This window comes from Mustela lutreola, chromosome 5 (assembly GCF_030435805.1).
Source record: "Mustela lutreola isolate mMusLut2 chromosome 5, mMusLut2.pri, whole genome shotgun sequence".
Classification (NCBI taxonomy): Eukaryota; Metazoa; Chordata; class Mammalia; order Carnivora; family Mustelidae; genus Mustela; species Mustela lutreola.
In genome coordinates, this window is record NC_081294.1 from 98,701,294 (window position 1) to 98,728,830 (window position 27,537).

Here is a 27,537-nt window from a genome sequence, read left to right on the forward strand (position 1 = left end):
ATCATCGTTATCCATTGGGGAGACTCAAATCAAAACCACATTGAGATACCAACTTACACCAGTTAGAATGGCCACAATTAACAACACAGTAAACAACAAGTGTTGGAGAAGTTGTGGAGAAAGGTGAACCCTCTTACACTGTTGGTGGGAATGCAAGTTTGTGCAGCCACTTTGGAAAACATTGTGGAGATTCCTTAAGAAATTAAAAATAGAGCTACCCTATGACCCTGCAATCGCACTACTGGGTATTTACCCCAAAGATACAGATGTAGTGAAAAGAAGGGCCATCTGTACCCCAATGTTCATAGCAGCAATGGCCACAGTCGCTAAACTGTGGAAAGAGACAAGATGCCCCTCAGTGGATGGATGGATGGATAAAGAAGATATGGTCCATATGCACAACGGAATATTATGCCTCCATCAGAAAGGATGAATACCCAACTTTGGTATCAACATGGATGGGACTGGAGGAGATTATGCTGAGTGAAATAAGTCAAGCAGAGAGAGTCAATTATCATATGGTTTCACTTACTTGTGGAGCATAAAAATTAACGTGGATATTAGGAGAAGGAAAGGAAAAATGAATTGGTGAAATCAGAGGGAGAGATGAACCTTGAGAGACTGTGGACTCTGAAAACAAACTGAGGGTTTGGGAGGGGAGGGGCAGAGGGGCATGGGGGGTTAGGTGAGCCTGGTGGTGGGTAATGAGGAGGGCACATATTGCATGGAGCACTGGGTGTGATGCATAGACAATGAATCTTGGAACACTGAAAAAATAAAGTTAAAAAAATTAACAAGATAAAAGAAAATAAAAGTCAAAAGTAAATTTACCAAAAAAAAATGCTGTTTACTTAAAAGAGGTGTATATATATATATCCTATATATCCTGTATATACCCTATCCATATCAATATATATATCCTCTCTCTCTCTCTCTCTCTCTCTCTCTCTCTATATATATATATATATATATATATATAATATATTGCATTTTTAAAATAGAAGGCTAACCTGGCAAAAGAGTTAGAGAGGGAAGGGGGAGGAGAAAGGGAGGCTAAAGTTCTCTGAATACAAAGTGTTTTGTAGATTTGATTTTGGGACCAAATATTTTGCATAGTTATAAAGCAAAATTAAGTATAAAAAAATTAATTCTTAAAAAACAAAAACAAAATGCAACAGATAAATCAAATTATGTAGAGAGTGGCATAATCATAAAAATGAATTAATTGAAGTAATATAAAACTGCAGCCCTTTGGGATCTATCTAATAACAAAGAAAACTGAAAAAAAAAAAAGTCCAAAAGTGCTTTTAAGATTTTTATTGTTATTCTGAGAGTATAATGTAGGAATGACTTCAGAAACCAATTTCTAACCTGCACACTCCTATGTCTCATGATAGTAGGCTGGGTTACAGTGCTGATGGTAGAGAGAAGTGGGTGGACTGAAGAGATACTTAGATAAAACTGACCAGAATTCATGCTCAGTCGTCCATGGGGCTAGGTGTCAGGGAAGAGTTTAAGAGGCCTTTGAGCTTTCCCGCTTGCATCATGGATTTTGGTTTGGAGCATGTTGAGTCTCAGGTCTCTTTGGGACATCCAGGTGACGTCAGGTGGCAGCACTCACCAAAGATGATCTGTTAATTTTCCCTTCTACCTCCTTAGCACATTTTTTTTTTTTTAAATGGGGATGGGTGGGGACTACTTTTCTAGTCTCTAGTGTCACTTAACATTCTATTGTTTCACATATCTTGGTAGTCATGCCTTGATTCACAGATCAAGGTAGTCAACTTGATGTCACCTGCACATTTTGTAAGATTGCTTTTACTCCATTGTCCAACAAACTGGGATAAAACAGGTGTATTCATCAACCACACCATGAGTGCTTATTCCAATCACTGTATTAGGTACTTAGGTTCTCTATCGTTTAAAGTTACTCTCACATTTATAAAGATATTATTCTCTCCAGTATGAAGAGACCGAAGATCAAGTAGAGTAAGTCCCTTGCCCAAAGTTACAAAGCCATACAGTAGCAGTCAGCACCTCTGGTCTGTTTTCTGTCATTACGTCTCTTGTTTTTCAAAGTCTGGGTGCCGATTTAGGGGGCTCGTGGTCATGGCATTTAATTGTACCAACTCACATGGTAAGAAAGCTCCTGTGTTATTTTCATCCAACTTTCTGTTCTGACATGGAGAACAACTTGGTTAGGAGGTGGTGTGTCTTAACAGCGAACACTTGCTAATCTCTGTTTTCATCTAGAGAGCCTACTCCTGAGGGTCAGAGTCTTGAGCAAGTAACAGCATAGAGCAGGAGTTTAATTGCATTATCTTTTTTCACTATGTTTCTCTTAGGAATACCTTCTATTTTTAAGTGATATTAGTGTTTCCATTTGTACAGCAGTAAAGAATTTCACTAAAAATAAATCTGAGTAAAAGAAACAGAGCTAAAGAAAATTATTATGTAAATAAAAGTAATGGTGGTTCAGAGAAAAGGGAGGACGACAATCAGTACATGACATTAGGGTTCAAGGGCTGACCTCTGGAAAACAATGCTCCTTACCAAATCTCCTCTCCTAGTTACAAGCATTGCTGCTGGCCTTGCCTCTCTAACAGAAATTGAAGGTCTTTTCTTGACCAAGAAGTCATCTGTTACCATCTCACTTGGGAACTGTCACTATTCACTGGTCAATGTGGCTCACTAGTGAGCTTGCTGCAGACCTCAACTGCTGTGGGCCAGATGGTATCTTATTCCCCCCGATCAGACTGGCATGTAGGAAGGAATCATTGCCTTTAGCTGCCCACTGTGTCTCCCATGCCAGGATTTCAGGAAAGAGCTAAGAGCAAAGTGTGTATCACCCATAAATTATGGAAGTTAATAGGCAAGACAATGAACTAATTTGGAAATCTTAGCCTATGGCGGTGATTTTTTTTTTTTTAACTAATATGCATTCTAGTATTAGAACTATATTGACTAGTCTAACTTCCATCCAGTCCTCTTCTTTAAGCTTCTAATCCTGCAGTCTTTTATGATAGTACCATGTTTGCACATTTTGTTCCTTCCTCACCATCACAACCCCTTCCTGGGCCAGAAGTTATATTTAGAAGATCTGTGAGAAATGGTGGTAAATGGGCTGCCTTTAATCATTTTTATGTGTTCTAAACACAAAGGCAATAAAAACTCCCAATGCTACGTATATTTTTAAAGATATTATTGTCACATGAAATAATTTTGCTTCTGTGTCCCCTAGGGAACTGAAAAGTACATTATAGTCACAGTAATCCTGCTGGGAGAGAGACAATATCTTCTCTTTATTCTTTGTTATGCTTGATACTATCTATTCAGCATATTATTAAGAAATCTGTATCTAGAAAATGCATTTGTATTCCTCTTATTTCCCATGAGAACGGCAAAGCCAGTACTTTCTCTTTCTTTCTTTCTTTTTCTTTCTTTTAAACCACTGGGCCTTGCAGATTAGGATCCAAAGCCTGAACAATATTAGGATTAGGTTTTGCATTTTTAATGTATTAAGTGAAGGTGGAAAATATGCTTTCCTAAGTCCACAAGGTCAAAGAAAAGACAGGTTCCATCTTCCTGGGCGGGGTACCTCCTGCTCTACACCCGCTGTGCTAGCTATCTCAGCACCTGAGAATCTAGTTTCATCACAGACGGACACGAGGTAGAGGCCTGACTTGTGCACCTCGTACAAGGTAAATATCTCCACTGCAAAAATGGAAACCCATCCCGTGTTCCTGCACAAACCGGGTGAGTGTATGCAGCCAGTATTGGGTGTGTGGGGAGTGTTAAACCCCTTCGTGGCTGCAGCGGGGATGGGGGGTGGGGTGGGGGGCCCTTAGGGTCCTCCAGGCCCTTGACTCCCGGCCCTGCCCTGACCATTGTCCGCACACCTCTTCCCTCCAGCTTCCGGGCCGCGGGCGAGATGATTTGCTGCAGATGACATCAGCTCTGGGCCAACGGCTGGAAGAGCGGAGGCAGCCACCGCGTGAGGATGTGCCGGGTGGTCCTTTCCTCCTCCTCTTCCTCCTCCTCCCGGCTCCCAGCCTAGTCTCCATATAAAAGCGGCGCCGCCTCCCCGCCCTCTCTCACTCCCCGCTCCTCTCCGCCGCGCGCTCTAGGAGAGGGCGGAGGGGGAGGCGGCGCGCAGCGCCAGGAGGAGGGGGGACGCAAGGGGCGGAGCGGAGACAGCACCTTCGGAGATAATCCTTTCTCCTGCGGCAGAGGAGAGGAGCGGCGGGAGTGGGACACTTCGCCCAGGCATAGCGGGCCGGCAGGATGGCGACCGTGGTGGTGGAAGCCGCCGAGCCGGAACCGTCCGGCAGCATCGCCAACCCGGCGGCGTCCACCTCGCCTAGCCTGTCGCATCGCTTCCTCGACAGCAAGTTCTACCTGCTGGTGGTCGTCGGCGAAATCGTGACCGAAGAGCACCTACGGCGCGCCATCGGCAACATCGAACTTGGTAAGAGGCCCTGCGTCCCCAGGGGACGCGCTCGAGGAGACCGGCAAACGCGACCCCACCCAGGGCGCGACGGCCACCCTCCTTCTCAGGCGCGCCCCGCACCCGCACCTCTCCCCGCCACCTCCCGCACTCAATCCGGAGTCTTTTGGGGGCTAATTTCGGAGAATAATGCTAATTATTAGATTTGAGACCCAGCGGGAGAGTGTCTCCTAACCTTGAGGGATCTAACATCAGCTGGGTCTGCAGATCCGGGCTGGCCACCGCCTCTCCCGCTAAATGAAATGCAGGTGTCAGAGAAGCGGAGGCCACAATAAAGCCCAAACCTCAGGGAGCAGAAGGGGCGGGGGAGCCTTGATGCAAACATTGCTTTTAGTCCTCTTCTGTCCCCCGCAAAATGCTGGGACTCCCCTCTCTCCCTCGCCGGCAGACCCAAGGCTGAAGCACCATGTGCCAGGGCCCGCGTGGGAATCATCCTCACCCCAGCCACCGTAGCCCCCCGAGAAATGCCTTTTCTGGCTTAAAACCTCCCGATTTGTTCTTTCCTCGCAATGACTAGGCTAGTCCTGGGGCCACACCCGCTCCCCCCCCCCCACCTCCACTCGGGACGCAGGGATGGAGAACCGCCTGCGCTTGTTTCCCAGACGGCGCCCGCCTCGCTACCGCCCCTGGGACCCTGGTTGCAGCTTTCAGAAAGGACAATGGGACCCCAAGTTGCGGGGTGGGGCTTCTTCTTTCAAAAGTCTCAGCCTCGATAGTGATGGCTTAGGGGGAAGCGGGGGGGGGTTGGCGGGTAGGGCCAGCGCCTCGCCCGGTGCGCGCACTAGGAGCGCGCTCTGCAGAGGCCGAATAGCGGTTCGCCTGGAGCCCTGGGCGGGGCCGTGAGGGCCCGACGGGCGCAGCCTCAGGCGCGCGGACCGACCCGCCCCCCAGCCCCACCCGGGCTGCCGCAGTGCTCCCATCAGCTCGCCGCACCTGCCCCCCGCACTGCGGCGCCCCCATCGGGCGCGGTCGGCCGGGCGTGCGCTCCGCCGGGGCCTCGGGCATGGCGCTGCGTTTCCCCCACCTCTCCCTCGGGCTCGGCTTTGTTGCATTCGAAGCCCCCCGAGGGGGCAGCTCTCGTCTTTGCCTTTGCCTTCCCCCCTGGCGTCCCAGACCTCCCGTCGTCCCCTGACCTCAGTCGCCTGGTCCCTCCGCAGCCCCAGGCCGCGCTCTATTCTCTTGGGGTGGTGCTGAAGCGTTTCTGCCTGGAGACACCGGCTGGTGGGCGTGGTGCAGTCCGCACTGCGGTCTCTACGGCAGCCCGAGGCGGACAAAGGGCGTTCACGCAGCCCTCCTTCCCCGCTCCCGGCGTCCCTCCACTCGCTGAAAACACGAAAGGAAAACCTTATTTTCGATGAAAAAAATTAAAGCCTGCTTTCTGACTCCGCATTTGGAAACGGACACTTGTCCCCAGAACAAAAGGCTGCAGGGTGGGGACTGGAGTTGCAGACCTGGTTCTTTTGTTTAACTTTAAAGCACTGATTTTTCCTTACAGCATTAAAAAAAAAAAAAAAAAGGCAGAATGGAGTCGTGTATTTTCACTGGAAAAACAGATTCAAGAATAAGAGATCTCAATAGTGAAATGCCTTACTTGAGCATCTGAAAAATGCTTCCTTTTCAAACTATAGGCCTTTGATGTGATCCCTCCTTAGTCTGTTTGCACGTTTTCCCCTTGGAAAATGTCACCCGTACTGACTTTGGGCGTGGCTGCTATCTGAATCAATGATTTCGGATTAAAAACAAATATTGTCAGCACCGTTGCCAGGGAATAATAATTCACTAGGAGGTGCTTTGCTCTCTATGAGATTTTCCGAACCACCCTATGTGGGTCCTGGAGAGGGACCACCAGCCCCATTTTAGAGATGGGGGCCCAGAGAGGCAGGAAGGATAAGGGGACCCGCTCAAGGTCACGTCACTCCGAAGTGACAGATGTGCCGGCACTGCACCGGCACCGGTTTTCTGACTCCGTCATGATGTCAGAGCAGGGCAGGCAAACATCAGAGGAAGATCAAACGGCGGTTTTCAGAGCTCGGCTTTGTATAGACCTCCACTTGTGGGCAGCGCCGGTGCAGCGCTCACCTTCCTGCCATAATTCCCTTCCTGCTTTGTTACTGTCCCGATCATCATCCTTTCAGTACCCCATTCCTGGGGTACCAATTCCTTCAGAGGAAAAAAATAGACGCATCCAGGTAGCGCTATGATGTGCCCTGCCTTTACACCTTTTCATACGATTAGCATGCAGGAATAAAGTTCAGATTGGTCTTTTTGACGTTAAAATTTAAAAAAAAATTTATTGAAGTAATATAGAGAGAGGAAAAGGCACCACTCACAGATGAGTTCAGTGCATGTCCACCAAACGAACACAACTGTGTTACCCAGACCTAGGAACAGGGAGGGCTAGAATCCCAGAAGCCTCCTCCTGTTCCCTTTTCGATCACCATGCCTTCTTGATTTTTAATTCCCTAATTTGGTCAGGTTTTTGCACCAAACACCACAATTGCTGTATTGATCCCATTAACAATCAATCAAGCGAGTGAGCAGAGCCATTTCCTCACACCCAGGAACAGATGCTGCTTTTTCCCTGGAGATTGTTCTCCTGGGTCCTGGGGTCACAGATGCAGCTCAAGCTACCAGGGCCTTCCAGGACTAAGCGAAATTGCTCCCCTAGCTCTTCAGACAGGCTGAGATGACTTAGCAACAGGGCAGGGTGGCTCTGTTTCCCTGTGCCTGCAGGTCCCAGCTAGGCCTCCTCCAGAGGTCTTTCTGCTTCCCCTGCTATTGTTGCTGGTGCCTGTGGGCTGCGTCCTGTGCAGCGAGATGGAGATGCTCCAGGGGCGTTCAGCTCCCATTGAGTGATACAGGCTGGGAATTCGGTGCATCATTTGTTAGCTTTGCTTCCTATTTCCCTTCCCATGTTAATGGATGTTCTATGGATTTGGAGACCCTGGTGACTTGGAATTTTGCCATGATTACTGAAGGTTCTTTGGGAAGCCTCAGAAAGAAACCTATAGGAAGACGGTGGTAATGCAGTATATCGACAGGCCTGAAACATCCCAGTGTGGATGTTCAGTGAAGCTTTTTGAAACCACAGAAGAGAGATGGTTCCTTATTTTCTCACTGTATTCAAAATGTGGAATGTAATGTCGCTTCATATCTTCTCAAGTTGAAAGCAGTAGTCTTCCCTTGGACTGGTGTAGTCTTATTTTGTTAGTTATGCAGCACTTTATGCCAAACCAATGTCGTTCCCACCAAATGCCACTCCATGGCACCTCTTTTGCCCTCTTCCTAATTAGCTCCCACCTTAAACTTAAGAGTCATTCCCATTTTCAGCAGAGCCTCCACTCCTCCAGTTTATTTTAGGACATCGACTGCGTATATCCTTGGCTCGCAGACTGAATTCTAGAGCCTTATGAAAGTTTTCATTGCTTTATTTTATTACTTTATAGGAAGTAAGACATAAAAAGAATACCAAGTGTCAGTTTGATGCTTTCAATTGCAGCTAAAGAGTGTAACTTTTTCTCTGGGTCACATTGGGAATCAGCAAGATTTGTTTATAAAAAGATAGATGTGTTTAACATGTACTGCCCCAGATTCTGAAGTATAAGTTTAGCTGATTACATTGTAACCTTCTGATTTTACTTTATTGATTGTCTTCAGTTTCAGGATGGCCAAGAGAATCAAGAACCCAGGGAAAGTTTTGGGTTTAGGTCTCATTTTATTTTAACAGGAACAAACCAGTACATGGCGGAGGTTCGAAGAAATGTTGGAGAGTGTTATATATATTATGTTCATCTTTATATTTTTCAAAGTCAAAAGGCAGATGGATTTCTGCTTGTACTGCTTAATTGGTATTATCTGGTAAGGGTTCTGTGATCCATGCTGAAAGCCAAGCCGGTCCCCAAATGTAAGGTCATTAAACCGATGATTCATCCTTAATTTCCTCTAAAGGCTTACTATTTAAATAACTTCTAACTTTTAGACCAGTAAAATTATAAATCACTTGTTTTGTTTGTTTCCAATGTGGGAAGCTATCAAAAGACCTTAATTATTTATCATCCATGCTTTGAAAGGATGGACTCTATGTAAGGCATTGCCTGCATTGCCCATAACTTATATGTTAGGAACATCAAGTTCTTGGCTTAGGAAAAAGAAAAAAGCCAATTGAAAGTTTGGTCGAAAGAAAAGATAGGAAAACTTCTTTGAGAAATAGATCTTGAATTTACCTCTTTTTTTGTTTTAATTCTGTTTCTTTAGTTTATGATTCTAATCTGCCTCCCAATCACTTTTTTTAAGCATAGTTTTACAGATCAAACTTACAGTTTATAAGTTAACCATTTAAGTACTAGCAAAAAATATAAAAAAGCCTATGGATCAGAAGGATCAATTAAAAGTTCATAGGGGGGGGAAAATCAATTTTCAAAGGCCCAGTTAACTGTCAGGTGGAACCCATGTGCCATTCTGACATGTAATGAATGATCATTTTGTTGGTTTTTCCAGTTTTTTGTCTCTTTTAGGAATATAGGTTTTAGTCTTTAAATGGGAGGTGCTTTTAAAAAATCATTGGTTTTATTAAATAATCCTGCAAAATGCTTGCATGATTGATAGGCTTGGTGAGATATAACCTGTATAAAGTAAGGGAAAGTGGCCCCTTATTGTTTACCCTGACTTGTCCTGTAATGGGCACACCCCATTCCCCCCTGGCACACACAACCTTTTCATTTTTCCCTTTTCCCTCTGTGAACTTCGTGTGCACTTTAGCCTCCCTTTTGTGCCTTGCTTTCTCTTGGATTCGGAGTACTGAGATAAAAAGATCTTTGTTATCTTCAGTTACCTTGGCTGAAGGACTGGGCTTCAGACAGTGGTGGTTTCACAGTGGGGCACCAGCCCCAGATTAGGTGGGAGAGTTCTCAAGGATGCCTAGACGTAGGTCAACTTTCCAGGGGTGACCGATGTCGTCTGGGCCTAGAAATTTAATCAAGGAGGTTGACCTTCCATTGGTGGAGTTGTTCTGTTCTGCCCCAATGTAGGTAAGCCACTAAGGGGCACAGTCTTCATGTAGTGCTGGAGAAGCAAAGGCTCAAGAGAGAGAATGTGGCCAGAGCCAAAGAAGATATTTTTCTGTCCTATAAGATTTAGAGACCCCACTGTTGGCTTCCTCTGAGGCACAGAGGGAAGATACATAAATCTACTAAATGCAATAGGAGCCTTCAGTGAGAAATAGTATTTCTCTTTACTAGTATCATCCATAGAAGGCACAAAGTATATTATTTTTAAAATTGGTATAGAAAGTGGCCTCATTCCAAAATTTTCCTTTCCAACTAAAATAACCAGTAAGTTCTTTGTAACCTTTATTTTATAAGTGGTACTGTGTAGTATGCATTGTTAAGACATAATTTGGCTGGAAATTAGTCCCTTGAAAAGAGAACCCTAAATTTTTGTTTCATTGGCAGTAGAAAATCTGTGAAATATTATTTTTATTGTCCTTTTACTAGTGTAATGAAAAATTAATCTCTAGATGGATTTTTCTGTTTTGTGCTTTTCCCCCTGCTAAATTACAAAGCCTCCAACTAGGAGGTTATGAAATATAAAGCAAACATTTAATTGCATGTGTCATGACAAGTTAATTGAAGCCAAGGGGAAAATGGCAAACAACAATGTAAGAGCAAGTCCACCTATAACCCTAGATGAAGTCATTCAAATGATGGAGCAATTTGGACATAACATAGAACAAAGGCAGAAAAATCGTATGAATTTAATTTAAATACATATGTCTCATTATTGACTTAGTGACCCAAATTGACGAGCCAGGAGACAATAGTGGAGCTCAGACCTGGCACCCAGAGAACCCAGTTAACAATTACTAATTAAGCAGCTCAGAAAGGAGCCTGACGGTTTTTCACACTAGCCCGGTATATAGTGTATATGTTGAAGTAAAATATTCTAATGAATTCAGACCTCTCAACCTGTCAAGCTTCCTGTGAAACAAAAAGAACCCATTTATCATTTCTGCACTAAAAAGATCTGCAAAATCTCACTGTGCCTTTCTTGTTAAAATTTAAATAATCCATTAGCGTGAATGCAAGCTGAGGCTCTTGATGTTTCCAGGGAGACCCATAAAATTCCCCTGTATAATTTAGCCTCTCTTTAGGAATGTTAACTTCCACACCTGAAGTCTTCCCATGGGTCGTGTGATCAATTTCTGCTTCTGTTTGAAAATATTCCTCATAGTCAAAAGGTGTTTGGTATAGAATCCAAACATAGTCTAGATGTGCAGTCAACTGAGTTTCCAGAATCTTTGCGTTGTACATTTATACATATACAAGACCCACATATGCATACACACACACACATACACATATACACATACCTTATTTCTATACAAGACACAACATGCATACACACACACATACACACACTCCTTGTTTCTATACAAGACACAATATGCACACACACCCCCTTCTTTCTATACAAGACACACATATGCATACACACACACACACACACCTTATTTCTATACAAGACACAATATGCATACACACACTTACCTTGTTTCTTCACAAGGTAAGAAGACTAAACAAGATATAAATGTGGGTAAATACAGACAGACATTAAGGATTTATGGGTGTGTTTAAATAATGCACTGCCATTTAGCCTCCCAAGTCTGTTTGAATGACTAATGACCAGCAAAAATGATTAAATGACCCGGTGTTTATTTAGAGGTAGTTTGTCTGCTGTATTTTACCAAGAGGATCAAGCCCCTGCTCTTAGCAGGTATGCAATAAATGACCGTTGTTTGTGGAAATGTGTTCTTGGCAATTGACAATGGTCTCTGTAAGGGTACAATCATGGATAAAATGTAATGGCTCTAGCATGAGCTACCTATTTGGGAAAGTATAAAGATACATTAAAAAAAACCACAACAAACCAAACCAAACATGTTCCAGAGTTTTGTGGTTTCCTGGTTGTCCCTGGCTTGCTCCCCAGTTCTGCCTTCTTCCATGCCCTCTGGGTTCCCTCTGGCCATCTCCTTAAGAAGGACAGGGGGAGGAGGAGGTAAGGGAGGTAGGGTATCTTAGTTCCTTCGACCCCAGCTTCCAGCCTAGTGAATGGAAGGAAGCCAGAACTGGTGTGGGAAGAGACAGTTCACAGCCCCAGCTCTGGAGAATTTCTTTAAAGTATAAAATGTTGCCACATTTTTTTGCCTCTGGAGAAGAAAACTGAGTCCAACTAACAATTGTGAATGAAAGAACTTCTTGCCAAGCTAGTCAGGTAAAATAAATGCAGGGGAGGACAGAGAGGGCAAGTCTTCCAGGTTGAGATGCAGTCTTCTTCTTTTTTGTTTTTAAAGATTTTATTTATTTATTTGACAGACGGAGATCACAAGTAGGCAGAGAGGCAGGCAGAGAGAGAGGGGGAAGCAGGCTCCCTGCTGAGCAGAGAGCCTGATGCAGGGCTTGATCCCAGGACCCTGGGATCGCCACCTGAGCTGAAGGCAGAGGCTTAACCCACTGGGCCACCCATGTGCCTCGAGATACAGTCTTCTCATCAAAGATCATACAGATTTTGGATTAATATTTAGGATTTGAAAAACCCAGGTCAAAAATGGGATGGGTCAAGAAAAGAAACCATACATGTGCACAGAATGCATACGCACACCGCAAACACTGCCATTTTGAAAACAAAGGGCTGGATTTGAACGCCAGCTTCCTACGCTTACTCTCCATTTCCTTGCCATCTATGACTGGGCCCTGGGAAGGCTAGAGATGATCTGGAGGCCTCCTCACTCCTATGGAACTTAACCACCCTCCTGTCCTTTCTATTGCCTCCCTGGAGTAAAGGCTGTCATTTTCCTAATAACTGTTTTCTTTACTCTCCCAGAAAAGCTACATTTACATTTTATGAGGGGCAGAAGTTCAGTCCGTACTGCTAGTTATCTCTCTCTTGTGGCCTGGTAGGGAGACCTCCCCAACCCTCCCATTTTGTGGGCATCTACTGCTAGCCACCAGGCTCTTCAGAAAGAAGTTTCCACATCCTCCCCTAAAGCCTGAGAAATGTCACAGTGATGTTTTCCAAGCCACTCTGAAATGACTAACTGGAACTCTGTCAATTCTCTTCCGCTCCCTCCTTAGGAATCCGATCATGGGACACAAACCTGATTGAATGCAACCTGGACCAAGAACTGAAACTTTTTGTGTCTCGACACTCTGCAAGATTCTCCCCTGAAGTTCCAGGTGAGGCTCTGGTTTGGTGTTAGTCACCCTAGACTTTGAAAGGCCCGGGGAATAGGCCCGGGGTCAGCTTGGCCTGGGGTATCAAAAAAGACTTTCCTCTTATCGCTAAATGTTTCTCTGTATTTGTTATTATCAACTAGGTTAGTAAGAAGCAACATTTTAAGAAAGTCGATTCCAAGTTATCACTGTGTGGGGTATTTATTTTATGGTTTCTTAGTGAAAAGTTTTAAAGTTCTGGGGTACATTTTTTTTTTTTTCGTATCTTACTATACGGTCTGACTTCAAGGTTTTGCAGACTATTTACATATTAATTTTATTCAAATAAAGCTATGAATATAAATAGGATGGCCTTTCACCCCGAGAATGCTACAGCCTCCTTCCCTCCTTAGAAAAAGGAAACCTCTCCATTTCAAAATGAAATACAGCTCATCATTTCATCATTGCATTGTCACCCACTTTTCTTGGTGTGGGTAAAAGTCGGAAATTCCAAACTGCTGTTAAAATAGCCTTTTTTTCAGAGATGGAAAAGAATACTGCAGAGTCAAGGTAAGGACTCAAACACTGGTTATATGTGGAAATGTTACCAGTAGCCTGCCATCTCAGTAGGGATGTACGCTGACCTCTGCCTCTAGGCCTGGGGCTGTGGTGAGACTAGCTAGCCCACCTTATCTCCCTCTTGTGAGCAGTGACCCGTAGTTCTCCCTCTTGGTCACCTTTGAAGATTATGATCAGAGGTGCTGGTGCAGAAAGTCTCCCAACCTGTGTTTCTCAAAATCTCTCCCATTGATCCATCACAGACAACTGTATTGCATTTTATTTCTTGGATACCACTTAAATTTTCATGTAGAGTAGAGAGATTTTTGTCTACATGATTCTGTTGTATGATTCTAATTTTATTGGCATTGGTATAAAACCAAGATGGGGTTCCGCCTATTTCTGATTGATTACATCATATTCCATTAGCCTTATACATACCGGGATTTGAAACCACTTCTCCAATGTCAAGGCTTTGTGAATCACATTTGGCTGCAGCGATCTGCCCATGAGACTGTCGCAGATCTTCTCTTCGAGTTCGATATTAGAGTGCAATCCCATACATTTCCGTTGTCCAAGTGAATGTTACTTTCAAGCATGGAACTGAGTAAATGTGCTCAGAAAAATGTAGCAGGGAGCTGGTTCGTTCAAAGTTAACTCGCTGCAATGCCACGCGAAAAATCAGCTTTTAAGTAACTTTGCTTTGGGGGAAAAAAAAGAGAGAGAGAGAATGATCCAGAGACTATCAGATAGCACATGACTGGCTGAAGTAAAGGTACAGTAAACAATTGCTTCGGGTGCTATCATGTTGTGTTTTTATGTCTTGCACATCTCTATAACTTTTAAAAACATCCACAAAAATAAAAACAAAAAAGGTACCCTTTTCCAACAAGTATGTTTCAAAATGTAAAAGGCAAGTTTTCATCCTTTCTCTGTGGATTGTTCTGGCTTTCTTACTAAGAATGTTTGTAAAGCTACTTTTTTTTTTTTTTTTTTGATAAACAAATCATGTGGTTCCCATTACGTTCATTCATCCTTGGACTGACTTGGTGGAATGACAGCAGTATATGGCAAAATGAAAGGCTGCAAGAACTGATGGAGAATTTACCATGTTTGGACCAAAGGCCCTAAGATTACTCTTGTGGACTAGGAAAGGCAGGTCCTCCAAACCATCACTTTGGCCCAGGGTCCCTTGTTTGTCCTCCTTTTCCTACTCTTTCCTGTTACCTACTAGCTGGATAGCAGTGCTGTGCTAGAGGCTATGTCTAGAGGTGGGCCTCTGGACATGACATCTGTCCTCCCATTCTTGCTGACTCTGAGAAGGGTGGGTGTGAGGACCTTCCCTTTTAAAAATTTTTTTTAAAATTTTATTTATTTATTTGACAGTCAGAGATCACAAGTAGGCAGAGGCAGGCAGAGAGAAAGAGGGAAGCAGATTTCCTGCTGATTGGAGAGCCCGATGAGGGGCTTGATCCCAGGACCCTGAGATCATGACCTGAGCCGTAGGCAGAGGCTTAACTCACTGAGCCACCCAGGCGCCCCTAGGACCTTCCCTTTTAAGCCCAAGTGTGCACTGTGCAAAGTTGGGCCTCCCCATGAGGACTGAACATCTAGAACAGAGCCACTGGAGTATTGCCCCTGTGTGGGGAGTATTCAGAGTGACATGCAGGTTTCTAACCAAGACTATAATTGACGAGGGAAGCACATGTCAGATTCCGTTTCAGGTAAGTAAGTGTGTTTTGGAGGAAAGGGACGTCCTGTTGGTGGACATGGGTGCAGAATGGGGGTGAGTGGACATGGCAGGCTCACTGGATTAGACCCAAAGAAACCTTTAGCTTTTCCTGAACAAACAGGCCTAAGTTTCAGGGGAAATTTGAAGTCTGTTTTTAAGTGGATCCAAGTCTGATGGGTCCAAGTGGGTCCAAGTCTAAGTGGGTCTCCTCCCCACTCCCTGAAATTTTGGAGGACTCATGTCTGTACCTCAGGCCCCCTAACGGGAGTCAGCTGAACCTCTACGTTTAGAGTTTCAAGATTCTAGGTGAGGGTGAAGGATGGATTCATTAAACACATAAAGCCGTTCAATCAATCAGTTAGGAAATAATTATATAGCACCCACATTGTGTGTGGGGGAGGGTGGGCGAACACACAGTGATGGACAAATCCCACATAGTCACTGTCTGCTTGGGAGATGGTGGTGGTGGGAGCATCCGGCACTCACATGTGGACTGGCAGACACCCCCTTGCTCGGCATCCTGTCCAAACAGTTTGTGTTTGGTTGGGTTTTTTAGGCCAGTGAGTTACAATCAAATATTCATGGTCTTCCCTGACACAGAGATTAGGAGCTAGGGTTGCTTGCTCTTTCTTCCTTCTTTCTTTCCTTTCTTTCTTTTCTTTGTTTTTTTTTAAAGGTTTATTTATTTGACAGAGAGCACAAGTAAGGGGAGTGCCAGGCAGAGGGAGAGGGAGAAGCAGGCTCCCCACAGAGCAGGGAGCCCGATGTGGGGCTCAACCCAGGACCCCAGCATCATGACCTGAGCTGAAGGCAGCTGCTTAACTGACTGAGCCATCCAGGCGGCCCTAGGGTTGCTGCTCTTTTATCTGTTTTTCGCTCATGTTATTATTCCTTTGTTGCTGTTTGGAAGCATTGGAGATCACATATCGAGCACTGGCGGTAGCCTCCAAGGTGGCCGACAGATAATGCAGGTGGCTCCAGCTCTTGTGTTGTCTGATACTAGTTTACCTCTTGTACTCATTTTTAAATATGATTTTGAGATTCAATTGGCCTCTTTCTTTTTTTTAAGATTTTATTTATTATTTGACAGAGAGAGACAGAGCAAAAGAGGGAACACAATCAGGGGGAGTGGGAGAAGGAGAAGCAGGCTTCCCGCTGAGCAGGGAGCCTGATGCGGGGCTCCATCCCACGACCCTGGGATCATGAACTGAGCTGAAGGCAAACATGTAATGGCTGAGCCACCCAGGCGCCCCCAGTTGGCCTCTTTCTTCAGGATTGCAGGTCTCCTGCAAGCCGACTCTGGAAGATTTATTCAGCTTGAACAAAATTATCCTTGGAGCAGGAATCTGGGATAGGAGTGCTTTCTCTATCTGAGGTGGGGGTTGGATCATATGAATGGTGAGGCGGTGGTTAACCCAGGGTTCCCCAGAATGGAGTCCTGGGATCGCTACACCTCCCAACTCCGGCATACTATTAGTTTGGAACTCATCAATCATCCGGGCCATCTTTTACTCTCTGGAACCTGTTGCAGCATCATCTTGCCTATAGATCACTCAACAAATACCTGCTTTGTGCCCAGGGCTGGTCTGCTGCTTTGCCCTGTTGTAAAACCCTTCTTGGCCATGTGTAAGCTGGGGTCTAGCAAGACTAGTTTCTTGAGAGAAAAGGTTAGGTACTCCATCATGAATCCTCTCCAGTCTTTTACTCGAGGAATGTCCAATAATAGAGTCTTTTCAAAATAGAGCCATCATCTTGTTTCTTCACATTTATGAATTCAAAAGTCTTTATATATTACAGAATGTGTTTTCCACCTTAATCTCGTTGGCTGAGAATCACTTTGTAAGTCTCGCCTCAAGAGTAGAACTAGGCTTACCATGCCGTATAGCATTTATTGAATTCTCTATTCCTAATTTTCTTTTCTTCCTAAGGTAACTTTAGATCTATTATTATAACAGTAGAGAAGGATATCTCCTAGGGTTTCTAAGAAGTACCCTAGGATTATCTGTGTTAGGCATCATTTCAAAACAATGAACAAGTACTAATCAATCCCAGAGCAAGGGACAGCAGAGTGAAAATTAATTTCAGTTTTCTTTTTTCCATCATTTGCCACTTCTCTCTGCCTATTAAAGTAATTTTACAAATTTGATAACCCAAATCCTCCCCACCAACATAGCATGATGATTAAGCGTGGATATTCTGGAGCTAAGCTACCAAAGTTTTGATCCTAGCTGACATTTATTTGCTGTAAGATCTTGGGTAAGTTACTTAATCATTCTATGCCTCAGTTTTAGTGTTTTTAAAATAGAGACAGTCATTCCTACCTCACAGAAACTTCATGAGGGTCAAATGAGTTAATGGGCATGTAAAGATCTTGAAACAGTGCTTTGTCACATAGTAAAAAAAAGTAAATATAAGTTAGTGTTCAAAGTGCCCATTTTGTTGAAAATGGATTTGAGTTGAGTGTTTGCTGATTATTATTATCTGTGGGAAATACTGGCTTTAGGTATTGGCTGGCTTCCTTTTTGTAACAATATTAAAATTTGTTTTCTAAATTATATAAATTTATGTATTTATAAATTTTATTTATATTTATATAAATTTAATTAATATATTTATATATTTATAAAATTTATTTATAAAATTTATAAATTATGTATTTATAAATATAAATTTGATTATAAAATTTTTATAATCGAAGATATTTTCAGAGAAACAATTGCCCCAGTATTATCAGAAAATAGGTAGCTGAGGGCAGCAACATTGTATAACTGAGTTTAGGAAGGTCCTTTGAGGGTGAGAGCAAAAAGGAGACAATGTGTTAAGATGCCGACATAGCAGAACCTTTGCACAGGGTTGGAGACCATTTGTAAAATGGTCCTGTGGTGCCCTCGCCAAGATGGCTGATGTCAGGGAGCGTGCTGGAGTGCTTTCTCGCTATGGTAATCCATGGCTGGGTAACTTTTTTCCCTCCATTCAAGTATTTGGTTCTCTCTCCATTCAACAAGTGGCCATAGACCTTGCCAATTTTAAGAAGCTGAGATTTCTGGTGGTTTGTTTTCTTAGTCAACGGAATCAATAGTAAGACTTGGTATGTTTACATTTTGTCAATAGTTTTATAATTTAGGATCTATCACACTCTCAAAGAATTTCGTAAAATGTGACTGGTTTTGTAGTGTGTCTGTCGGTGATTCTGCTTAAAAACCCATGCCCTTTCTCTGGAAGGTACACAAACCACAGCTGAGGTTCCTTAGATTTGTGTGGCGTGACTGCTAAAAATATCAGGCCTCTCGATTGGTTTTTGACAGAGCATTAAAACCAAGCCTTTTGAATTTAAGTCGTGCGAATCCTCTACTCTCTTTGACATTAATGAGGCAAGGTTTTATAATATTTGCCAGTAGAATGATAAGAAAATGCTGAAGTGCTCTTAGAAGAGGCCTAAGAATATTTTTAGTTGCCTTCTCTGTCAGTCTAGACTTGTATGTTTAGTCTGTCGTACAGAATTATAGCTTAATTGTATGTGCCTAGAATGCGTCAACTGCTCTATGACAGTGAGTAATGAATGTGTTTTCAGCCCCATTCCCAACCTTCAAACAATAAAGCACACAAATACACGTTTAGTTGTATTCAGGAGGTTGACTTAACCCTCAGGGAACCTGTGATTTCAGACGGAAAGCAAATACTTCATCTTCCGTCTCTCTCTCTCTCTCTCTCTCTCTCACTCACGTGGCACATGCATAGATACAGACGCTCACCCACAGGCCCACAGGGTTCATCTTCTCTCACTGCACCATCCTCTAAGGTTATGGGAGGAACCCTGTTAGGAGAAGAAAACCACAAACTCAGAGTCTTATTTTGTGGAGCAACCAGACCTGTGTTTAACATCCACTGAAGTCAATGTGTGCGCCTGGGAAGGGAACTCCCATTTTCATGCAAACCAGTGGCCTTTCTCTCACTTGCCCCCTGCCCTCAGCCTTCACACCGGGTTGTGGTTGGCTGGTGGAGAACTGGCAGGCCCTCCTGCCCCTGCTCCCGCTCCACTGCTCCCATTCACACTGGTGCAGCCTGAGTGTGGAGCTCGGAATGGCCTGGTCACCCCCACCTGCATTTAGCTGAAACAGTGGAAGGGCCGAGCTTTGTGTGGTGAAGAACCGGAGTTTTGTAGTGTGTGTAACACAAGGCATCCCTCCTGCAAGGTTTATATTTTGCTCACACACTAGGGTGATTTTTTTCCTGGTGTAGGTGTGGCCAATGGAGAGGAATACCATGGCGTTTCATTGCTGTGTTTCTGTGTCTTCACTCCTCAGAGCTGTTAATAACGGCTCCCTCAGACCACCCTGGAAATACCTATTCATCTCACTTTTTTTTTTTTTGCCTAGAGTAAAAAGAATGTTTTACTCTGCTGGCTGTAATGGTTCTGAGGTGGTTCCTAATGGGTCCTGTGAAACCACTCAGCATAGATACACCCCGGCAGGAAGGTTGGAGCAAAGTGGCTCCCCGGGCCCAGTAGCCATTTTGGGGAATGTCAATAACCCTGCCATTCAATCCAGCTAAGTGGATTTCAGAACAGCTGTTAACATCACCAACCAAGGACGGCCTCTCCTGCTGAACGTTAGCACTTTTGTCTTCACTTCCAGAGAGCAGAGAAAGCCCACGTTATTTTTTGTTTGTTTGTTTTTTGTTTGTTTGGTTTTTTTTTCCGTAGAGATTTATTGTTGTTATTTTGTTTGTTTTTCTATTTTTAAAATTTTTTTAGTTTTATTATTTTTTATTTTTTAAAGCACAGCATCCGTAAACCATCCAGCAAGTCCAGCAAGTCCCCTTGCATGCTGGAAATGAGGGTAAAAGAAGAGGAATAAAGCGTGAACTAACAGATTGCTTTAAATAAATGGCAAAGAGTATTTTTTAGTGCTTATTATGAGGCAGGGAATTGTCCAGGGATGTAGGGAAGAGTGAGGTATTCCATTGTGGACAGTATATTTGGGGAAAATGTATCTTTCACGGCTTTAAAAAAACACTAACAGAGTGTTTTCCTAATTTACAAAGTGCATGTGTGAGACAGCGAGAGAGCGAGGGAAGGAGAAAGAAGCAGATTTACTCAAATCCTTACAGAAGACAAGGGGTGAGACTGGAGATCATAACAAGCATTGCATTTGGATTGTTCAACAGCAGTGTTAGTCATAATGACAAAGGTTACCCAGGTACCAGCACTGCCCGCCCCCAGCCACAACCCAGGGCTAATTAAATACTACCTAGGCAACCATCAAGTATCCTCAAACATCATACTCCCAGGCTTACGCCTTTTGTTTTCTCTCTGTGGTCTAAGGGTAATTTCTGTTGCATGTGAAGTCAGATTTCCTTGGTCCTAGAGAAATGTGAGAAAGTGAGAAGCGCCCCTGGGGAGCACAATTAAAAATGGCCCAGAGGCACTGCAGAAATTAACATGAACACAAGACAAAAATCATGGTCTTTTTATAACGTATCCCGATGTGTGTTAAAGACCTGCTTACAGTGAGGACCGCTGAGAGGTCGGCTTATGGAATATGCGCCAAGAGACTACGCAGGATTTAAACATAAAATTACCTAATTAAAAATAAACACTGCAAGCCTAGGGCAGGTGATGTTCTACTCTCTGCAGTTGTACTGCACCCCATTTTAAAGACTCCCACTGAGGTTGCCTGTGGGGTTAATTTCCTGCGGGGCTCAGATGAAATATGAACTACCCAAAGACTACCCAAAGTTCTCTAAACCTGTCCTTTACCAGCCCTTTCTTAATCGAACAGGTTGGCATTGGAGACTGTCAGTAGATGAGCCACAGTTGAGCATTTTGGACCCAATTCTCGGATTCTTTGTTTGCATCTCCCATGGAGAATCTAGGGAAGGAACTGCTGCTCCCCAGAGGGACCCCCTTTTCTAGTGTACCTAACCCCAAGCACACGGCTCCACATACATGGTGCTTGTTGGTTCGTGAAATGGCAGTCAATGGAAATGGCACATCTGGGGTGGTTAACTTGAGGGCAGTGAAGCTGAAGATGGAATGAATTCTGTAGCCGGAGCCAACAACATTCTAAGGGTCTCAGCCATTGGGAGCATTGTGTTTGGCCTTCTAGACTCTCCTGGGGTTTGATGTTTATAAAAGACCAGGGAGACTTGTGCAAATTGCTTGCTGGAGTGCCTCCCTTTTTTAATGTTTGTGACCAAGCATGAGGGAAGGGAAGGAAGAGGGGAGGGATTCCTTATCATAAACTGATCTATTGGAGAGAAGATGACCTTTTCATAGTATACGGTATGTCTTTTTAGAAGGTGCCTTATTCTGAGCCAATCTGTCATTACATATCTATGTAAGTAGTTCTGCAGCAAAACACTGAGTTCCCGACTCTGGAGGCTATCAGAAGATGTGTAAGTAATCCTGGCCTGAGAGTTATTTACAACTGAATGTGGAAATAAGATAACTAACAGAAGTGAGTGTAGAGTATGTGCCAAATGGGGATTTGGGGAGAGGATCCCTCTGTAAATTCCGTTTGTTCAGGCTATTTTAAAAGGGACACATGCATAAAAATATGAACCAAAATTGTACTAACCTGTGCACATTGAGACCTAAGGTACTGGTGACCTCCTTGTGACCAGGAATTTTGGATCCAAACTGAATTAACTTTTCCCTAGTGTGGAGCTACATGTTAAGTTAAGCCCTTTAATTTTTTGTTGTTGTTGTTTTTGTTATTTATTTATTCACTTTTTATTAACGTATAATGTATTTTATTTGTTTCAGAGGTACAGGTCTGTGAATCATCAGTCTTACACTATTTACAGTCCTCATCATAGCACATACCCTCCCCAATGTCCATCACCCAGCCACCCTATTCCTCCCACCCATCCTCCAGCAACCTTCAGTTTGTTTCCTGAGATTAAGTCTCTTCTGGTTTTTCTCCCTCTCTGGTTTTGTGTTGTTTCATTTTTCCCTCCCTTCCCCTTGTTTCTCAAATTCCTCATATCAGAGAGATCATATGATAATTGTCTTTCTCTGATTGACTTTTTTTGCTTAGCATAATACCCTCTAATTCCATCCATGTTGTTGCAAATAGCAAGATTTTGCTTTTTGACGGCTGCATAGTATTCCATTGTGTGTGTGTATTATATATTTTATATATATACATAATATATATTATATATATACACCATCTTCTTTATCCATTCATCTGTTAATGGACAGCTAGGCTCTTTGCATCATTTGGCTATTGTGGACATTGCTGCTATAAACATTGGGGTGCAGGTGCATCTGTATCTTTGGGATAAATACCCAGTAGTGCAATTGCTGGGTCATAGGGTAGCTCTATTTTCAACTTTTTGAGGAACCTCCATACTGTTTTCCAGAATAAGCCCTTTAGTTTAATTATGAAAAGACTGCCTTACCTTTTAAGGATTCACCCCCTCTGAAAGCACGTGAGAAAAAAGCTGCTGAGCTCAAAGCTTGTTTTTTCTGAGCACTGAAAAATTGTCCATTGGTAGACTTGGAAGATACTTGGGAGAGATCATGAAAGGGAAAGATTTTATGAAAATAAATCTGCAGTAAATGATCAGTGCCCTGAGACTAAAATGGGCCCTTCGGAGATGGAAAGCACCTGACTCAGTTGTTCCCATATCCAGAGAAGCAGTGAGGGGATGTCGGTTGTAAGCTGCTTCCCAGGCCTCTCCCCTGTACAGAGCGTCCTCGAAGCCTGACCTGACCTCATGTTGCGGCTGTGGGGCGCCTGAGATTATTGGGGCCCATGTAGTCCCCTGAAAAGTCGTTAGATGAAGGTATCTGGAAAAGACTAGATGAGCATATCTGGAACTTTGCTCTGCCAGCCAATGGGTTTGTAAAACAATAGATGGTCAGTGGAGAAGAAGTTCATGGTGAAGTAAGTCTGGGAACTATGGCACATGAGGTCTTATTTTTGGACAGTATGTAAATAAACTTGTTTAATTTCGTATAACCATATGTTTCCTTATGCTATTTGACTAGTCACTTTGACCATCACTTTCCCAGGGATCTAGATTTCTATAGAACCCAGTTTGGGAGAGGATGAACTGAGTGATCTCGGAGTCCCTTCCAGTTTTTTATATTCCGTGTTTCCTTGAATTTTTCCTAAATTGCCTCAACACTGACATGTAGAGGAGAATTTGTTCTCTTCCCAGTTTAGCTTAAAATGGTTTTTAATCCAGCTTTTAAAATATCTAGTTTAGAAAATCTGTGTATCCCATCTGCTAGGATTAATTTTAGGGGGACATACACAGCTTTGTGACACTTGGGTTGATTTCCCAGTGGGAATTCTTGGCCCTTGGCTTTTCTCATCTGTCTTTACCTTGCAGACAAACCAAACAAGACAAAACTTAAATTGTTTTTGCACAATGCCAAACACCTGCATGGAAAGTATTTCAAAAGTCTAATTCATGAGTGTTTGTTTTTTTTAATTTTTTTTTTAAGATTGTATTTATTTATTTGTCGGAGAGAGAGAGAGAGAGAGAGAGAGAGAGCAAGCACAGGCAGACAGAGTGGCAGGAGGAGACAGAGAAGTAGGCTCCCTGCCGAGCAAGGAGCCCGATGTGGGACTCGATCCCAGGACGCTGGAATCATGACCTGAGCTGAAGGCAGCCGCTTAACCACCTGAGCCACCCAGGTGTCCCAAATTCACGAGTGTTTTAGCTGCATAATGCCAAACAGGAAATAGCTACATATTTTTTCCATTAAAATTAGAATTTCCATATTAAGCCTTGGATTAGCTACTTATTCACAGATCTTTGGAAAGAGGCTGAAGATTGAACCTCATGAGTTCATCTGTCGGTAGAGTGTGTTAAAAGTGTCAGGGACGTCATTTGTTACAGACAATTGAGAATGGCCTGCATTTTAATAAGCATGATCAGCTATGCACATCTTGTCATGCAAACCACCAATTAGCACAATGTAATCTAACAAGTCAGTGCATGTAGATATGAATGCCCATGGGAAGTGAAGCTCAAACCAAGTCATTACTGACAGTGTACAACTTGCATGCAGGTAATCATTATCAGAAAGCCATGATTATGCAGAAGGAAAAGTGATTTTTATGGTAATGCATCATATGATTGACTGTTGGTATCTAGTACCTTTAAGGTAACGTTTTCAGTTTGTCTTCTATCTAATATGGTCATGTTGGCGAAGAAAGTTGAATTCACTCACTAGAACCTACTAATATTTTTACAGCAACCCTTACAGAGTGTTCTAAAACTTGAATGAGTTAAAATATGTAGAACAACATTCATGATACTCTCTTTATAAATGAGAAGAATGGTGGTTTGCTTCATCAAGTAATCTTGTTAAGAGAGGGTTGCCAAGAATTCCTTGTGTGATTATTATCTTTTTAAAAGTGTTGGAATCCAGAATCCAGTAATATAGTCCTTTCTGTTCTAGGAACACCTCAAATTTACTTAGAATGTACTTAGAATTTCTAAACCATATTTATATGAGAGCCCAAGATGTGCTTAAACTAGAGATCAGTTACTCATTTTTCCTGCAAAATAAGTGGTAGTTTCAGAGGTAGCTTTTTAAAAAAAGTCATTGCACTCATTGGGCAGATATTGGCCTTGTATGGAAGCACAGCCAAGAGAGATCCGCTCTCTTCCCTTCCATGGAACCAACTGTAGAATGATCTAACTGAGCCTTTCTTGGAGGATTCAGAAAGAAAGTCCTCTGGGTCTCAGGTCCTCATTGTGACTGCTAGTGGTGACTACACTGCCCAAGTGGGGACTTTGTTCTTTAGAAGTGAGTTCTTATTACTGAAACATTAATGAGCAAACCATTTATACTGAGTTGGCCAGAGGGTCATATCCATATAGGTATGACTTCATTTCTATAGAGAACACCAGATACCCCTGACCGTCACACTGGTTTAGAAAAAGAGTCATTGGTTCTAGATATCGTAAAAGGACCTCGAACTGCTATAGAGAAACAGACCGCGGCAATTCTCTAGGTAGCTTTAAGAAGAATCTCAGTTTGCAATGTATGCATTTGCCTGCTGCGTTTACATTGTCTTGTTTTATGCACAACCGCTGTCCCCCACTTCTAAGTCCCAACCATTTTGCCTTCCTACTGCCTGTATTTCTTATATGTGTAAACTTATTTTTTTATTTATTTTTAATTTCATTTATTTATTTATTTATTTATTTATTAAAGATTTTATGTATTTATTTGACAGAGAGAAATCACAAGTAGATGGAGAGGCAGGCAGAGAGAGAGAGAGAAGCAGGTGAGCAGAGAGCCCGATGCGGGACTCAATCCCAGGACCCTGAGATCATGACCTGAGCCGAAGGCAGTGGTTTAACCCACTGAGCCACCCAGGCGCCCCTAAACTTATTTTTTTAAAGAGATCATTGTCTTCTCCATTGTACCCTCTCCCTCTTGATGAGCAATAAACACAAAAACCCAACCAAGTGGTGAGAGAAATGAGAAGTGAGATGATGATGATGATGATTTTTCAAAGATTTTATTTATTTATTTGACAGAGAGAGACACAGTGAGAGAGGGAACACAAGCAGGGAGAGTGGGAGAGAGAGAAGCAGCTTTCCAGCTGAACAGGGAGCCGGATGCAGGGCTCGATCCTAGGACTCTGGGATCATGACCTGAGCCAAAGGCAGGTGCCCAACAGACTGAGCCACCCAGGCACCCCCTGAAGTGAGATTATTTTTAAAGGCTTATTGCCTGCACTTTCAGATTGTCCAGAATAGCTGTAGATCCTAGGAATAGACAGGTCGTGTGGCTAGAGTTGTGTGGATATTTGCATCTGCATATGTAATTAGGTGTGTGTGTGAATGCTTTTGCTTTTATATTATTTCAAAAACATCATTTCCTTTTAAAGAAGACTTAGCTCATCCAAGTCAGTATCTGTTAATGAAAAAGGGACATTTCACATGGGTTCACCTCCTGTCCTTCCCTTGCCTTCTCTTCTGGATCACTCATGCCTCCTCCCCTGTTTCTCTTCCCCTCTTCTTCCCCTTTTTCTTAGTTTTTGCTCTGCACTCTCCAATTACAGCCTTCTTTGCTACAAATAATGGCGGTTTGGGTTATTATAAAACATCGAGGGAGATAGTTGTCTGCTTTTTAAAAGGAGCATTGCATTATCTATTAGTTACATGTATTATTATTCTGTGCCTTATTTTTGTTTTATTATTTTATACATAGAACAGAGACTCTTTGGAGCCTTTGAAATAACATTCCAGCATATAAATATACAGGAAATAATTTGGCAAATTGACTCATTCCGAGGTTATTTAGAACTACGATTCCATCATCAGATAGAAATTTCTGTTGCTGGAATCCTTTAGCCAGAAAATTGATTTTCTATGCTTGGTAAGCAGACTCATCAAAATATGACATTACTTATCTGCCTCCCCGCCCCCCCCCCCCCCCCCCAGTTCCAACTTACAACTTAAAAGGAAAGAAAAGCAAAAACAACCAAACAAAAACTTACTTTGAGTAGGTCTGAGAATGGGAAACATGGAGACCAAAGGTCTTGAATCAGGTAACCATAGGACTAGATTTTTAATCTTTTGGGATTCTACTTTCCAGAAATGACTTTTTTCCAATTGGAATTGAATGGTATCTCTTAACCATGGAACTAAGGAGGCCTTAGGCTAATGCCCTTTGGTATCTTTACCACATTTAGCAAGTTGCCTGGCATATAGTACTGGCTTAGAACTCAGATGACAGAGAATGATGAGGTGTTAGCGGTTTGAGAAACTATAATTAGCTCCTTGGTTTGAGAAATAAGCTGCATAAAACGTCTGAAAATTTGCACTGATTATTTATACAGCAAACAATTTCTTTATTATGGATTTCCTTTCAACATTGAGGTGTGGCAAAATGTTTATTTACAGACTATCAATTACTTTCAAGGTCTGGGCAAACTAGAAGTTCTGGTTAAGAGCCAGTGTCTTGACAACAAAGGACAGAACCTTTGGAAGGTTGGGGGTAGGGGGTAGAAAATCTAAGTTCTAATGCCACTTCTGCTGCTAAGCGGATTTAGGCTCCTCTGGACAAATTACTTAGCATTTATGAATTTAAGTTTTATTATTTCTACATATCTTTTATATTATATTTAATATTCTGTGATAGACTATTAACCTATAGTGAAAAAGAATGGCTTGTATGTCAAGTTGATAAGCATAGCTAATGTGTAAAGCCAAGATGTGTTATTTGTATAAAGTTCTTTGGAATTCTTAGGATACAGTAACTTGCTTGGCTGAACAGTGAGTGAAAACGTACATTCAGTCTATTTTTTTCTACGAATATATATTGCTTGTTTCATGATATCTGGTACGGCATCAAATAAGCAAACTGAGTATATCCACAGTTTCTACCTGATCTCCCACCGAGCTCACAGTCAAGGTAAGGAGGTAGACATTAATCAAATAGTCATACAGATACGTATCACAGTCTATGTTAAGTACCAAGGGGGAGAATACGGTGCTATATAGGTATGTAAAAGAGGAAAATGATCGAGTAAGGGAAAAGTGAGAGAAAT

At 42.8% G+C, this 27,537-nt stretch overlaps 1 protein-coding gene across 1 annotated transcript in view; it reads left to right on the top strand.

Moving 5' to 3' along the window:
- Positions 1 to 3,978: 3,978 nt before the first annotated feature.
- The window catches only part of MAP1B (microtubule associated protein 1B), a 95,708-nt gene continuing 72,149 nt past the window's right edge, over positions 3,979 to 27,537 (top strand). The window contains exons 1-2 of the mRNA XM_059175198.1: positions 3,979 to 4,468; positions 12,637 to 12,738. Of these exons, the coding sequence (XP_059031181.1) occupies positions 4,285 to 4,468; positions 12,637 to 12,738 (286 nt within the window). The 5' untranslated portion in view covers positions 3,979 to 4,284. The remainder of the gene's footprint in view (positions 4,469 to 12,636; positions 12,739 to 27,537) is intronic.